Source organism: Triturus cristatus, chromosome 4_1, assembly GCF_964204655.1.
Source record: "Triturus cristatus chromosome 4_1, aTriCri1.1, whole genome shotgun sequence".
Lineage (NCBI taxonomy): Eukaryota > Metazoa > Chordata > Amphibia > Caudata > Salamandridae > Triturus > Triturus cristatus.
The window spans coordinates 34,902,496-34,919,519 of record NC_140585.1 but is presented as its reverse complement, the minus strand read 5'-3'; the positions used below and the strand labels follow the sequence as shown (position 1 = coordinate 34,919,519).

Here is a 17,024-nt window from a genome sequence, read left to right as displayed (position 1 = left end):
GCATATGTTGGAAAACACAAAGGCAGTTTTAGGGAAAAGTGAAAACAGTTGTGCAAAGGTGTCCTTCATAAGCATTTCCAGACCTACCCCAGTCAAAGTGCCTAGGTCATTGCCACCACAGTGCACTATTATGAGGTCAGGGTGTTGGATTTGCATGAAGGATTTCACCAATGGCATCAATTGGTGCCACTTTAACCCTCTCTGACCAATCCATTTAATGTCTACATTTGGCAAAGCAAGGTCTCTCACCATATCTGTTTTCTCTGCAAACTTTTCACTCCAGAAGACATAGCTGTGCCCTACAATCCACACTGTGAACATCTTCAAAGGAGAACTGGATGCACTCAGGAGGTGTCTTTCAGTAGAATGGCAATATGAAAAGAAAGACAGTTTGGAAATGGAGGCATACATATTTTTTTCAAAACAAAAAGAACTGATTGGCTGTTTCATACCATTCTAGAATAAAAACTAGGCTGTATGTGTAAATTAATAGAAGCATGTTTTGTATTGGTACAAAAAAATGTGTTACCAAAGAACAGTACTATGGATTTGCTGTTAGGTTTGAAAAGTCAAGCACTCTTGCTCTGTGGAATTGAAACATTGTGTGGCGAACTTCTGACCTGACTCCACACAGCAGTGTTCCATGAGCTGTTGCTATGGTAGCAGGCAGAAGTCAAGTTGGGGGAAGGGTACTAGGCAGAAGTCAAGTTGGGGGAAGGGTACTTTTGGAAAAGGGTTGGTTTTCAACCAATAGAAATGTGTGATTACATTTGAAAAAAAGGGGGAAGCACTGAGATTTGAAACTTACATGTATATGTGTGGAAAAATAGAGGGAAAGTTTGCCATTATCTGGTTCTGCTGAGAGGAGAGAGGTGAACAGAACAGAGATCCTGGCTCTGATAATCTGCTGTTTGAGTGCCACATTTCTTTCACAACTAACTAATTTTAAAGGTGAGGTTAGAGTTTGAGAGGAGATGTATATGGTAAATTAAGAAATGAATAATAGAAATGGAAATTCTTTTTGTTGAAGTTGCGTTTATCATTTTCTGTTTTGGGAGAAATTTAAATGTGAGGAACATGTAAAATAATATGGACTATGTTTACACGATAAATTAAGGTGTACTGGAAAAAAAAAAGAATAGTTTAAGGGTTTGAGGTTGGACTCAGTAATGCAAATACATTCAGCATCACTAAGGCTGGTTGCCCTTGCTGGAATGTAGGCAGCCACCCACGTTACACATGGTGGTGGTCTGAAAAAGCAGTTTGGATATGTGCATTTAAAAAAATCAAAAAAGTGGTTTCATAATGTGTCAGTCTGTAAAAGTGATTTTCACTTGCCAAAAAAAAAAAGAGCAGTAAGTGTGCTTTCAAATTGGCAAAGAAATTTCGTTTTGGGACTAATGTGAAAACATGACTGTGTGGAAATAGGAATTACAGGCAGAGATTTATTGTGTTTTTTTCTGGTGATTTCACAGTTGCATTAGTAGGAAAAAGGGGGAGCGATTTTTTGGGGGAAGAAGCAGACTCTTAGCACACACCCTGCTCCTTTCTATGTATAATCATGCACAGTATTTACAAGCGAGTGGGGTTTTCAGGTTTCAGTCTGTAATGCAAATACATTCAGCATCACTAAGGCTGGTTGCCCTTGAAGGAGTGTAGGCAGTCACTGAGGATACACATGGTGGTGGTCTGAAAAAGCAGTCTGGTCATGGGCTTTTTAAAAAAACTGAAAAGTGGTTTCAATATGTGTCAGTCTGTAAAAGTGATTTTAACTTGCCAAAAAAAAAAGAGCAGTAAGTGTGCTTTCAAATTGGCAAAGAAATTTCGTTTTGGGACTAATGTGAAAACATGACTCTGTGTGGAAATAGGAATTACAGGCAGAGATTTATTGCGTTTTTTTCTGGTGATTTCACAGTTGCATTAGTAGGAAAAAGGGGGAGCGATTTTTTGGGGGAAGAAGCAGACTCTTAGCACACACCCATCTGCTTGCCATGTATAATCATGCACAGTATTTACAAGCGAGTGGGGTTTTCAGGTTTCAGTCTGTAATGCAAATACATTCAGCATCACTAAGGCTGGTTGCCCTTGCTGGAATGTAGGCAGCCACCCAGGTTACACATGGTGGTGGTCTGAAAAAGCAGTTTGGACATGTGCATTTAAAAAAATCAAAAAAGTGGATTCATAATGTGTCAGTCTGTAAAAGTGATTTTCACTTGCCAAAAAAAAAGAGCAGTAAGTGTGCATTCAAATTGGCAAAGAAATTTCGTTTTGGGACTAATGTGAAAACATGACTGTGTGGAAATAGGAATTACAGGCAGAGATTTATTGCGTTTTTTTCTGGTGATTTCACAGTTGCATTAGTAGGAAAAAGGGGGAGCGATTTTTGGGGGGAAGAAGCAGACTCTTAGCACACACCCATCTGCTTGCCATGTATAATCATGCACAGTATTTACAAGCGAGTGGGGTTTTCAGGTTTCAGTCTGTAATGCAAATACATTCAGCATCACTAAGGCAATATATTCTGAAAACAGCAAAAATAAGGCAAAAATATTTTTTGAAAAATATGTAAATGTGTACTGTATTATAAAATGTTTTAAAAATATTAATACTTTTTTTTTTCAGATTGATATAGAAAAATTTCGAAAACTAGAACCATTTTTAAAGCTATTTTTTTAAAAAACAAATGAATAAATATTTTTTTGAGTGGGTATGGTAAGTCAATAATAATAATTGTAGTCTCTCAAGGACCTTGTAATGTGATAATTGATTTTTAGTGTTTAAAAAAAAAAAAGTACGCGCACCGTACGCGTACGGTAAAAAAAAAAAAAAAACGTTTTTAAAAACATATGTAAAAAAAAGATGAAAGATAAGGTTGGCTCTTAAAAGAACCGTTGTGTTCATGCAGGGACAGAGGAAAGAAAGAATGGGAAAATTATTCAAAGCGACAAATGTGCTGATCTATTTTGTTGTTCACTAGGGAAACACTGGTCTCCCTATGGCAAATTAGATCTTGACAAAAGGCGCATCGAATATCAACCCTTCGAAATCGAGGGTTCATTTCCAGAGGGCCAGCAAAAGGAGATGCTCCCCCCACAGATGAAGGGCTCACCTGACCTGCAGAAGAAGGAGTCAGCCCTGCAGATGATGGTCCAGGCTGAGCTGCTGTGGATGTGCTTGGTTGACTTTCTGAAGAGTTACCTCCAAAAAGTCGACCATGTGTCCTTCTGTGTACATCCTTGAGGTGTCTCTTCATGGTATGATTCCCAAAGGAATACTTCTTGTCAGGATTACCTCTTGAAAGTACACGCTTACACAGCTTACAAGTTACTAAAGGTGCATTTACCTTTTGCTGGCCTTCAGGAAAAGTAAAATAATCCCATACATAAGAGGGCTTTTGTTTCCTCGCTCTCTGCCTCAAGGTAGTGCTGCTAGTGCTAGCCTCACTCTCAGAAGAGCTCTGCTGTTCTGCCATCGTATCACAAAGACAACCCAGCTCCTTCTCCTAAGGGATCACAAGCAGAAATGAGGGGAATGGGTGTGGTGTAGGAGAGTTCTAGAACTGAAAGTAGTTTCAACCAATCAAAAGTTGTGTTTCATGATCACATGACCTACCGTACGCTTACGGTACGCTTACGGCAAAAGTGCGCATGCGCGTAAAAAAGACACGCGCTTGCGAGCATGCGCATAACAGTCACTACCCGACACTTCCGCGTAACGTGCGCGTGTAGCGTACGTGCGCACGCGTCCCACGCGGAGTACGCGCGGCTACGCAAATTGCGTAACTATACGCAAGCAGCGTAGAAAAATTACGGGCGTTGCGTAAACCGTACGCTTACCGTAAGCTTACGGTGCGCGTACTAAAAAAATAATAATAAAAAAAAAAAAGTACTGCAAATAAATTTTACATGTTTATTTTAAAAAATATATTTAAAAAAAACATATTAAAGAATTTTAAAAATTTAACCATAGTCTTTATAAAAGGTAAGAAAATTAAAATAAAAATATGTTAAAAAAAATAGAAGAAAAAAAAAACAATTAGCATTTAAAAAACCTTGCAAATTCACTGAAAAAACCATGGGTTTCACACACGTTATAGTTAGGAATTAGCATTAAAAAAACTTAGAAATTCAGTGAAAAAACCATAGGTTTCACACATGTTATAGTTAGCTGGACATTTTACTCGTAAAAAACCAATGAAATTCCCCCGTTATAGTTAGTTCAGCTAACTAACTCGCGCGCCCGCAATGCACTGCTGATGACGTCACATATTACATCACTCATGACATGGTCAGTGACATCACTGATGACATCTCAAATGACATCACTGATGACCTCGCTGATGACATCATCCTTGTGATAGAGTGGCAGACCTCCTCTTCCCCTAATAAAACCTTTGATACACACATTCAAAAATAGAGACTAAAATTTACATAAGAATGGACATACCAATAACAGTTACAACAACCTCTTCAGTAATTCTAAGATCCACATACACATCCACTCATTCACCAACAGTCCAATACAGTCACTCATACATGTACTCACTTATCATATGTACTCATACACCTATACATCCTGTTACACAATGCCACTCATCCATAGAGCTACTCACACACAGTCACTCATGCTAATAAAGAATCAAACATACATTTACTTGCATATACAGTTATACACACACCACCACACTTACTTCTACGGAAACTTACACATACTTAGTCTTTTAAACAATCACTTATAGAAATACATACTTATTCATACAGGAACTCTTTCAATCTCTCACTCTCACATATACTCACATATATAAACCAATAGTCACATATACTAGTTTTAAACATATGTAGTTACTCATAAAGACACTATTGAGACAGTCATTCACTCACTAACACACCCATACACACACACATCCACCCATGCAGTCCTGCACACATGCTCTGTTCAACACATACAAACAGTGAGTCACTCATTCATGCACCTATGCACTACGTAATACCCCCCACCAAACCATGCAGACACTCATACTGATACTCAAAAAACCAACTAATAACCTATATAGACACCCATGTAGCTACTCACCAACCCATGCAGCCACTTATACACAAAGTGAAAAAATGATACAGATATTTATATATTTAAACATTACTCACTAAGCCATGTATTCACTATGATACACTTAATCAGTCAGTTACACAATCAATTTTTCAAAAAGAAATCATCCATTTAGACAGTAATATACCCATTTATTCTTCCATCGACCTTGAGATATACATATATAAAACATATTTAAGTTTCAGAAAAACACACATTCACTGGATGATGTCATCAGTGAGGTCATCAGTGATGTCATTTGAGATGTCATCAGTGATGTCATGAGTGATGTCACTGACCATGTCATGAGTGATGTAATATGTGACGTCATCAGCAGTGCATTGCGGGCGCGCGAGTTATAGTTAGCTGAACTAACTATAACGGGGGAATTTCATTGGTTTTTTACGAGTAAAATGTCCAGCTAACTATAACATGTGTGAAACCTATGGTTTTTTCACTGAATTTCTAAGGTTTTTTAAATGCTAATTCCTAACTATAACGTGTGTGAAACCCATGGTTTTTTCAGTGAATATATATATATATATATATATATATATATATCTATAAATAACTAACTAGAGTTTTTGAATTCTCTTTAAGTTGTAGTTGTTTCTCCTATTTCATGTGGTTTCTACCTAAATGCAGCCTGTTTGTGAAACTCATGGGTGAATCCGAAAAGCTAGGTCTGTTAAGTAGACAAAATCTGGAATTCAGCAATGGGTCATTTGCAGATCGCTCATGGTTTTCCGAAAGAACCCAATTGCTGAAATCAAAAAATAATTAAAATAAGAAATATAAAATAGAAATAGTTGATATTTTCTCCTGTAATCTTTTGCCCCATTGGCCAAATTACAAAAGCAATGCATAGTTTTGCCTGTTAGACCCTCTGATCTCCGGGTTGTATAGTGTTTCTTCAAACACACGACACCTGGAGCCAACAATTCGGCCTGACGCCTATGATGTCTCATTAGGTACCGACGAGAAATCAATCCAAATGATGAAAACTAATTTTAAAAATCTAAATGAAGGGAACTTAGACATTGTTTAAATGTGCCCAACTTTAGGAATCGTGGCTATATGTATAAATAATAATTTGGAGTTATCCATAATATCATTTGATTCAGGGGACATTTTGCAAATAGTACACCGTTTCTTCGCACACTGGCTTCCATTTGAAAGCCAAAAATGGACAGAAATATAATTAACAACTAATGTTCTACTATTCGTGTCAACATTCCTCCTGATAAAACCAGTACCACACTTGCATCGCTTGTGTCAGGAAAAGGCCAAAAACACAACAAGGAACCGTCAAGATTGCCCATTGCAGATTGACATATTCTAGAGATTTGGTTAGCTAGACACCCAGATCAGTCCAGGGCAGGGTGAACCTGTATGGATCCCACTAAGGTTTCTTAATAAGAATGCCCTGGAAACGCCAAACTTGGACTAAAATCAAGGGTTCATTATACTGCTGTGAGGGAATGTACAAAATCTGAGAGAGATCCCCAAAATGTCTACCACCCAGCGTTCCCACACTTCTCCCAATAAAAACAGTACCTCACTAGTGTAGCTGAGCCTGCCACCCATGACAGGAATCGGCCATAACTTGGACCTTGTGAAGTCAATGTAGGCTCAATGAGGTATCCACATTGTCTTCGTTTTGGTCAGTTGCAATGATGTGCAAAGGATCCACCCACATGGGAGGCAGCATTTCATTTGAGAAGTGTGTAGATGCAGAGTGAGAAGACTTTAGTCGATCAGGGCCAGACTTTTAGGCCAAATAAATAAGGGGAAAACAGCCTTTTTTGACCTATACTTTGACATTTGCAGGCCACTCTGGGTATGAAAATGTGCTGGGGTCCATGCAAGGCAGACACCTTGAGGGTTCGGGCACGCAATGCTTTTTGCTGCGCCATATGTCAAAAGAGGAGCACTTGCTACTGCCTATGGGGGGTTGCCACAGGTGTCATGGGGATGGATCCCCAAGTCAAGGACCATCAGGGAGAAGTACCACTGAAAAGGTGACATTGTCCTCTCTCTGATGGTACCTCTCCCACTTTGATCGGTGCTCAGTCGGTGGGGAGGCTGAGATCTGACTCCCAAACACCAATTAAGGTGAAAGCAGGCAGAACCTAATGGTGCCATCTGTTTTCACATTCTCCCTGTGTGATATCAGCACGCACAGAGGAAAAAAAATAATCTTGGGATTAGAAGGAATCTCCTCTCTCAAGTCAAGACTATTTTACTCACACTAAATCCTTCTGCTGAGATTCTGAGATGCGTCTTACTCATGTTCAGTCCTCCACAGCAGGGAAGCACTACAGAGAATGTGAATGTATCGTTTTTTGCAGTAGAGAGGTTAAACAATTCCAAGATGTTGTGCTGCTTGGGGAAGAGTGATGAATTTAAATAAATAAATGCAAGGGAGGAGTCAAGGACCTTTATGGGAGGGACAGGTGCAACACATGGAATTCAGCACAAAGCATGCAGTAGAGTCTGACCCACATTGATAAGTTCTAGCCTGTGGGATAGTGGTGCTGGGTGGCATAGAGGTGCACTGCAACTTCCTCCTCAAAGCCATTAAGAATTTCAACAATTGCTTCACCTCCTGCGCCAACTCCCTGGACCCCCTCAAATAACCCAGGCCAGTTAGCAAACAGAGGAATCAGACTGATGAAACGCACCTCAAACTGAAGCTCAAATGGAGAAGGAGCCAAGCCAGCAGCACGTTCAAATCTGTCCCAAGACGCTACCACCAAACGATCTGGATCACCAAATGAGCCACTTCAGCAGACTGCATGGATGCCAGAAACAAAGACATATTTGCCACTATGGAAAATGTGTCCTCGCCAGCAGCCACCTCCAACTCGATAACCCCCCTTGTTGCAAGACTTCTACATCAGTCAGTCTCAATTCTTCAGCAACAAAATCAGTCATTTACAGCAACTCCAGCCCACAACCGGACCAGACAGGCATCACCAAACAGCGCCTGTTCTTATCCAAAGAACCAATGCTAACCACCTAGCTTATCATCACCCCAGAAGTTAACAGGGCCAGCATGAAGTCCATCAACTCAGGGGCCCCATTGGACACCTCCCCCACCACGCCTACTCCAGAGGACTGCAACCCATCAGTTCCATGTGCACACCCATTCTGAATGCATCTCTCTTTTGAAACATTTCCCTATGCTTAAAATCAAGCACTGTCCCCCCATTGATGAAGAAACCCTCTGAGGACCCTTAAGCACTCGCCAACTAAAGCTCATTCTCGCTGCTACCATTCCGGACCATGATCTTAGAGAAAGCCATCAACATACACCTCACTGAATACCTCAATGACCACCAAGCTCTCAACAGCACCCAGTCTGGTTTCCAGTCCCACAGCACACAAAATGCCCTCATCACCGCCATGAATGATACACGCTTGATTTTGGACAGAAGAGACATGGCAGCCCATATCCTCCCGAATCTCTCCGAACTCCCACACCATCCAACGTCTACATGATATCGGAATCCAAGAAAATGCACTCTGATGTATCTGCTCCCACTGACTGAACCACTCTGGTACTGTATATTTTGGATACCCAAGACCTCATCAGTGGAGCTCGCAAGGTTCTTCACAAAGCCCAACCCTCTCTGATGCACACATGGCCATCTGCGCTCACAACATCAATGCCCTCTCCTAGGGCTACCATGCACAACTCACTCTCTCCTTCACAGACAAAACACCCAGTACAATGTATGCAGACTAAAATTGCCCACTGAATGAAGACCAACTGTCTAAAGCTGAACACCGACAAGACAAACTGATCTTCGGGAAGAGCACATCACCGTGGGAATCTACCTGGTGGCCAACAGAGCTAAGATCAACACCCCCTCCAACCACCCCCACACCTTGGGATAATCACAGACAAAACTTGACACAAGCGTCTGAGTCAATGGCATCATCGCCTCATGCTTCCATACCCTCAAGAGGCAGAGAAACATTTTCAAATGGATCCCAATCAGCACCCAGAAACCAGTCAAATGCAAAAAGAACTATTGATGGACAGAATGCAGAACAATGTCATACATTCACCCCAGTACAGAGATCTGGGCCTGAATCCATCGTTTTTTTGCTCACCATGCCATTCCAGTTTGGACCCAGCCATATGCAAATCAGTCTCGACCCTGTGCCCTATGGGAACAGTCCAGCCCGAACTGCTAGGCCAGGTCCTCCCTGGACTGGAAGCAAGCATCCCAGGACCGGTTTCGGGGTTTCCCCCCTCTTCAGCCAGAATAGCTTGATTCCAGTGGCATGGAGAGCACGGGACTGAGCATACCCGTCCCACTCGGGGTGACAAATGCAAAAAGAACTATTGATGGACAGAATGCAGAACAATGTCATACATTCACCCCAGTAAAGAGATCTGGGCTTAGCAGTTCGGGCTGAACTGTTCCCATGAGGCACAGGGTCAAGACTGATTTGCATATGGCCAGGTCTAAACTGGGGTGGTATGGTGAGCAAAAGAAGGATGGATTTAACCCAGATCTCTTGACTGGGGGTGAATGTTTTGATTTGTTCTGCATTCCGTCCATCAATTGTGTGTCTTTTGCTTTCATGCCGTAAGTGCGCCAGGTATGCCCAGATGTGGGTCCTGGGCTCACTGTGCCACTGGAATCAAGCTATCCTGGCTGAAGAGGGGTCCTAGGATGCTTGTTGAGCGCGTTCAGTGTTATCGGGTAGGGGGTATAGAAACGAAGGAGGCAAGTTAACAGAATACATTATTTTTAAAGATTGATGTTTTTTAGAGCACAGTATCGACGCAGGAAGAGATCGCTAGCCAGCACAATGCTTCGAGCCCGCGCAGGGCTTTGTGCTTTTGATGTTTACAGCTAGATTAGTCTTCCCGGACCTTTAGGACCGTCGCACTCGGCTACAAACCAGTAGTGCGCACGCACCAGAGGAGTGGGGGCGAGGGAGCCTGTTGTCTGTGCACGTAACAGACACCGGTGGGAATGGGCGGAGCAAAGGCGGGACATGCGCCCGCCTTTGCCCAATTGCGTGCTGCATTTTTTTTTTTAATAAGCACGCTAAAGCCAATTGCAGGCTGCGAAAGCAAAACCACACGCACGAGCGCATGGTCAGCTTTCTGAAGCCCGTACAAGAGGTCTCGCGCTGCGATGTTAGGCGCGAGACCTAAGAAAATCTCGCCAGAAGGCAGTAGACCATTTAGAACTAGGCAGTCAATCACTTTCAACCTCCGAAGCTACACTCACATCACACCTGAAGGACCTTCACTGGCTCTCCATACATTAAAAAAAAGCACAAATTTAAATTCCTCACCCACACTTTCAAGGCGCTACAAAACACTGTCCCGGCATACCTTAACCATTGCATTTGCTCTCACAAACCTTCCAAACAACACAGTACATTTCAGTTTCTGTCCAGTTCCGAGTGGTTAGTTATTGGTGTAGGAGTACAACTGTACTTTATCACAGCCTCATTATGTGCGAGATGGAATTTTAGAAAAGACTGCAGGTCAGTACAGTGGCGCATCAGGAGTAGCCTGTGAATGCTGTACTTCTAATACAGAGGGCCATATTCCAGTGAATGTCTCACTACAAAAATACCATTGAAGACTGCATGTTAGTATTAACGGGTGGTGCAAGAGCCGTCTGAATGCATCGTCCATTACAAGAACGTCACTGCGCCGAGTGAGACGTTTCACAGAGTACTGTGCAGGCTCTGGCATGTCTCAGAACTGGGGCATCAGTGCATGCAGAGGTGCATTAGGAAGCTTGGTGAAGGTCAGAAGAGAGAGCCGCGGTCAGAGGTCACAAGACCTCTCTGGTGAGACAGCCGTGCACGCACAGGTGCATTAGAATCACAGGACCTCTCAGTAGTGAGACAGAGGTGCATGCAGAGGTGCATTAGGAAGCCTGGTGAAGGTCAGAAGAGAGGGCCTCTGTCAGAGCTCACATATCCTCTCAGTAGTGAGACAGCCATCCATGCAGAGGTGCATTAGGAAGCTTGAAGAAGGACAGAAGAGAGGGCCTCTGCGCTCACTGGACCGCTCAGTAGTGAGACAGCCCTGCAGGCAGAGGTGCATTAGAGCTCATAGGACCTCTCAGTAGTGAAACAGCAGTGCATGCAGAGGTGCATTAAGAAGCTTGGAGAAGGACAGAAGAGAGGGCCTCCGTCTGCGCTCACAGGACCTCTCAGTAGTGAGACAGCCATCCATTCAGAGGTGCATTAGGAAGCCTGGTGAAGGTCAGAAGAGAGGGCCTCTGTCAGAGCTCACAGGTCCTCTCAGTAGTGAGACAGCCATCCATGCAGAGGTGAATTAGGAAGCTTGAAGAAGGACAGAAGAGAGGGCTTCTGTCTGCGCTTACGGGACCTCTCAGTAGTGAGACAGAGGTGCATTAGGAATCTTGGTGAAGGACAGAAGAGAGGGACTATCACAGCTCACATGTCATCCCAGGAGTGAGACAGCCGTGCATGCAGAGGTGCATTGGGAAGCTTGGTGAAGGGCAAAAGAGAGGGATTGTCACAGCTCACATGACCTCTCAATAGTGAGACAGTTGTGCATGCAGAGGTGCATTGGGAAGCTTGGTGAAGGAAAGAAGAGAGGGCCTCCGTCTGCGCTCACGGGACCTCTCAGTAGTGAGACAGCCCTGCAGGCAGAGGTGCATTAGAGCTCACAGGACCTCTCAGTAGAGACAGCCCTGTATGTAGAGGTGAATTAGAGCGCACAGGACCTTTCAGTAGTGAGACAGCCCTGCAGGCAGAGGTGCATTAGGAATCGTGGTGGACAGAAGAGTGGGCCTCTATCAGAGCTCAACGGACCTCTCAGTAGTGAGAGAGCCGTGCACGCAGAGGTGCATTAGGAAGCTCGGTGAAGGGCAGAAGAGAGGGACTGTCACAGCTCACATGACCTCTCAGTAGTAAAACAGCTGTGAATCCAGAGGTGCATTAGAGCTCCCAGGACCACTTAGTAGTGAGACAGAGGCGCATTAGGAATCTTGGTGAAGGACAGAAGAGAGGGACTGTCACAGCTAACATGACCTCTCAGGAGTGAGACAATCGTGCATGCAGAGGTGCATTGGGAAGCTTGGTGAAGGACAGAAGCGAGGGCCTCCATCTGCGCTCACAGGACCGCTCAGTCGTGAGACAGCCCTGCACGCCAAGATGCATTACGAATCTTGGTGAAGGACAGAAGAAAGGGCCTCTATCAGAGCTCACGGGACCTCTCAGTAGTGAGACAACTGTGCACGCAGAAGCGCATTAGGAAGCTCGGTGAAGGGCAGAAGAGAGAGACTGTCACAGCTCACATGACCTCTCAGTAGTGAGACAGCCGTGCATGCAGAGGTGCATTAGAACTCACAGGACCTCTCAGTAGTGAGACAGCTGCGCATGCAGAGGTGCATTAGGAAGCTTGGTAAAGGACAGAAGAGAAGGCCTCTGTCAGCGCTCACAGGACCTCTCAGTAGTGAGACAGCTGTGCATGCAGAGGTGCATTAGGAAGCTTGGAGAAGGACAGAAGAGAGGGCCTCTGTCAGAGCTCACGGGACCACTCAGTAGTGAAACAGCCATGCATGCAGAGGTGCATTAGAGCGCACAGGACCTCTCAGTAGTGAGACAGCTGTGCATGCAGAGGTGCATTAGGCAGCGTGGTGAAGGACAGAAGAGAAGGCCTCTGTCAGCGCTCATAGGACCTCTCAGTAGAGACAGCCATCCATGCAGAGGTGCATTAGGAAGCTTGAAGAAGGACAGAAGAGAGGTCATCTGTCTGCGCTCACGGGACCTCTCAGTAGTGAAAAAACTGTGAATTCAGAGGTGCATTAGAGCTCACAGGACCTCTCAGTAGTGAGACAGAGGTGCATGCAGAGGTGCATTAGGAATCTTGGCGAAGGACAGAAGAGAGGGCCTGTGTCAGAGCTCATGGGACCTCTCAGTAGTGAGAAAGCCCTTCAGGCAGAAGTGCATTAGAGCTCACAGGACCTCTCAATAGAGACAGCTGTGCATGCAGAGGTGCATTAGGAAGCTTGGTGAAGGACAGAAGAGAAGGCCTCTGTCAGCGCTCACAGGACCTCTCAGTGCTGAGAACGCCGTGCATGCAGAGGTGCATTAGGAAGCTTGGAGAAGGACAGAAGAGAGGGCCTCTGTCAGAGCTCACGGGACCGCTCAGTAGTGAAACAGCCGTGCATGAAGAGATGCATTGGAGCGCATTGGACCTCTCAGTGCTGAGACAGCCCTGCATGCAGAGGTGCATTAGCGAGCTTGGTGAAGGATAGAAGAGAGGGCCTCTGTCAGCGCTCATAGGACCTCTCAGTAGTGAGACAGCCATCCATGCAGAGGTGCATTAGGAAGCTTGGAGAAGGACAGAAGAGAGAGAGCTCATAGGACCTCTCAGTAGTGAGACAGAGGTGCATGAAGAGATGCATTAGGAAGCTTGGTGAAGGACAGAAGAGAAGGCCTCTGTAAGCGCTCACAGGACCTCTCAGTGGTGAGACAGCCGTGCATGCAGAGGTGAATTAGAACTCACAGGACCTCTCAGTAGTGAGACAGCTGTGCATGCAGAGGTGCATTAGGAGGCTTGGTGAAGGACAGAAGAGAGGGACTGTCACAGCTCACATGACCTCTCAGGAGTGAGACAGCCATGCATGCGGAGGTACATTGGGAAGCTTGGTGAAGGGCAAAAGAGAGGGATTGTCACAGCTCAAATGACCTCTCAACAGTGAGACAGTTGTGCATGCAGAGGTGCATTGGGAAGCTTGGTGAAGGACAAAAGAGAGGGCCTCCGTCAGAGCTCACGGGACCTCTCAGTAGTGAAACAGCCGTGCATGCAGAGGTGCATTAGAGCTCACGGGACCACTCAGTAGAGACAGCCCTGCAGGCAGAGTTGCATTAGGAATCTTGGTGGACAGAAAAAAGGGCCTCTATCAGAGCTCACCGGACCTCTCAGTAGTGAGAGAGCCGTGCACGCAGAGGTGCATTAGGAAGCTCGGTGAAGGGCAGAAGAGAGGGACTGTCACAGCTCACATGACCTCTCAGTAGTAAAACAGCTGTGAATCCAGAGGTGCATTAGAGCTCACAGGACCTCTTAGTAGTGAGACAGAGGTGCATTAGGAATCTTGGTGAAGGACAGAAGAGAGGGACTGTCACAGCTAACATGACCTCTCAGGAGTGAGACAGCCGTGCATGCAGAGGTGCATTGGGAAGCTTGGTGAAGGACAGAAGAGAGGGCCTCTGTCAGAGCTCACGTGACCGCTCAGTAGTGAGACAGACATGCATGCAGAGGTGCATTAGGAAGCTAGGAGAAGGACAGAAGCGAGGGCCTCCGTCTGCGCTCACAGGACCCCTCAGTCGTGAGACAGCCCTGCACGCCAAGGTGCATTAGGAATCTTGGTGAAGGACAGAACAGAGGGCCTCTATCAGAGCTCACGGGACCTCTCAGTAGTGAGACAACCGTGCACGCAGAATTGCATTAGGAAGCTCGGTGAAGGGCAGAAGGGAGGGACTGTCACAGCTCACATGACCTCTCAGTAGTGAGACAGCCGTGCATGCAGAGGCGCATTCAGAAGTTTGGTGAAGGACAGAAGAGAGGGCCTCTGTCACAGCTCACGGGACCTCTCAGTAGTGAAACAGCCGTGCATACAGAGGTACATTAGAGCTCACAGGACCTCTCGGTAGTGAGACAGCTGTGCATGCAGAGGTGCGTTAGGAAGCTTGGTGAAGGACAGAAGAGAAGGCCTCTGTCAGCGCTCACAGGACCTCTCAGTGCTGAGAACGCCATGCATGCAGAGGTGCATTAGGAAGCTTGGAGAAGGACAGAAGAGAGGGCCTCTGTCAGAGCTCACGGGACCGCTCAGTAGTGAAACAGCCGTGCATGAAGAGATGCATTGGAGCGCATTGGACCTCTCAGTGCTGAGACAGCCCTGCATGCAGAGGTGCATTAGCGAGCTTGGTGAAGGATAGAAGAGAGGGCATCTGTCAGCGCTCATAGGACCTCTCAGTAGAGACAGCCATCCATGCAGAGGTGCATTAGGAATCTTGGTGAAGGACAGAAGAGAGGGCCTGTGTCAGAGCTCACGGGACCTCTCAGTAGTGAGAAAGCCCTGCAGTCAAAGGTGCATTAGAGCTCACAGGACCTCTCAGTAGAGACAGCCCTGTATGTAGAGGTGCATTAGCACGCACGGGTCTCTCAGTAGTGAGACAGCCCTGCAGGCAGAGGTGCATTAGGAATCTTGGAGAAGGACAGAAGAGAGGGCGTTCACGGGACCTCTCAGTAGTGAAACAGCTGTGCATGCAGAGGTGCATTAGAGCTCACAGAAACTCTCAGTAGTGAGACAGCTGTGCATGCAGAGGTGCATTAGGAAGCTTGGTGAAGGACAGAAGAGAGGGCCTCCGTCAGAGCTCACGGGACCTCTCAGTAGTGAAACAGCCGTGCATACAGAGGTACATTAGAGCTCACAGGACCTCTCGGTAGTGAGACAGAGGCGCATGCAGAGGTGCATTAGGAAACTTGGTGAAGTACAGAGGAGAAGGCCTCTGTCAGAGCTCACAGGACCTCTCAGTACTGAGAACGCCATGCATGCAGAGGTGCATTAGGAAGCTTGGAGAAGGACAGAAGAGAGAGAGCTCATAGGACCTCTCAGTAGTGAGACAGAGGTGCATGAAGAGATGTATTAGGAAGCTTGGAGAAGGACAGAGAGAAGACCTCTGTCAGAGCTCATAGGACCTCTTAGTAGTGAAACAGCCCTGCATGCAGAGGTGCATTAGAGCGCACAGGACCTCTCAATAGTGAGACAGAGATGCATTAGGAAGCCTGGTCAAGGTCAAAAGAGGGCCTCTGTCAGAGCTCACAGGACCTCTCAGTAGTGAGATAGCCGTGCATGCAGAGATGCATTAGGAAGCTTGGTGAAGGACAGAGAGAAAACCTCTGTCAGAGCTCATAGGACCTCTCAGTAGTGAAACAGCCCTGCATGCAAAGGTGCATTAGAGCGCACAGGACCCTCAGTAGTGAGACAGGGGTGCATGCAGAGGTGTATTAGGAAGCCTGGCGACGGACCGGAGAGAGGGCCTCTGTCAGAGCTCGCAGGACATCAGCGGTGCATGCAGAGGTGAAGCGCGCGAGCTCGGTGCCGTCTCGCATTCGCATCTTTAAACACACGAGGCGCGCCTCGATGGCTGGGCGCGGTGCAGGAGAGTAGACAGACGCCGGAGGGAGGGGGCTGCAGCGGCTGGGACCAGCACGTGCATGAGGGAGGTGCACGTGGGGGGCATCTTGCGCGAGGAGATGCACAAGCACCGATGATAAAGCTGTCTCGGAGGGGGTGTCACTTGGGGATCCTTTCCTAAGCCCAGGGCTTCCCAGCTCAATGAGCAGAGGCTGGGGCGCCGCGGGGGACCCAGGACGGTGGAGTGTGAGGCACACCCAGGGGACTTCGGGTAGACAAGGGCAGGCACAGCGCGTCTATCTCGGGGTCCCGCCCGGTGACGGGTGGCTTGTGTATCGTCTCCCCTTCACTCACCTCCAGCAGCGGCACCGGAAGCACGTGTGTGTGCCCCACTTCCGGCTCCATGGCACTTCCGGGTGCCCCATTTCCGCCAAAGAGAACGGCATCGTTGTGAACTGCCCGTCAGGACACGCTACGTTCCGTGCTGCGCCTGCGCGCGTTGCCCCGCCCCGGAAGCAGCCCCAGGCCGCGAGCCCTGGCCTTGAACAGCTGCAGCCCTGGTGGCGCCCGGGGTTGTATCGTGAGCTCGTGCTCTGTTTTATTTAGGGCATTTTTAGGTCTCGCCTGAGCCAGCGCTTTAGCGCTGCTCTGGCGAGAGTTTTAGTAAACAGGATTTGGCAGTGCAAACTAGTGGCTTTTCAGGCCTCTAGCTACAGTGCATGTGCGCCGGGCGCGCGCACCATTTGTTTGCCTGCTGATCACTTTCGCGGCCGCTTT

The 17,024-nt window shown here is 46.6% G+C and overlaps 1 protein-coding gene across 2 annotated transcripts in view; it reads right to left on the bottom strand.

Annotated features, from left to right (window-relative positions):
• Positions 1–16,735, bottom strand: part of TIMM10 (translocase of inner mitochondrial membrane 10) — an 88,567-nt gene extending 71,832 nt beyond the window's left edge. For both annotated transcript variants that reach the window (XM_085651419.1, XM_085651418.1), the window contains exon 1: positions 16,602–16,735. Coding sequence is in view for 1 of the 2 variants with exons in the window: in XM_085651418.1 (XP_085507544.1) it covers positions 16,602–16,693 (92 nt within the window). In the remaining variant the exon portion in view is untranslated. The remainder of the gene's footprint in view (positions 1–16,601) is intronic.
• Positions 16,736–17,024: the final 289 nt, after the last annotated feature.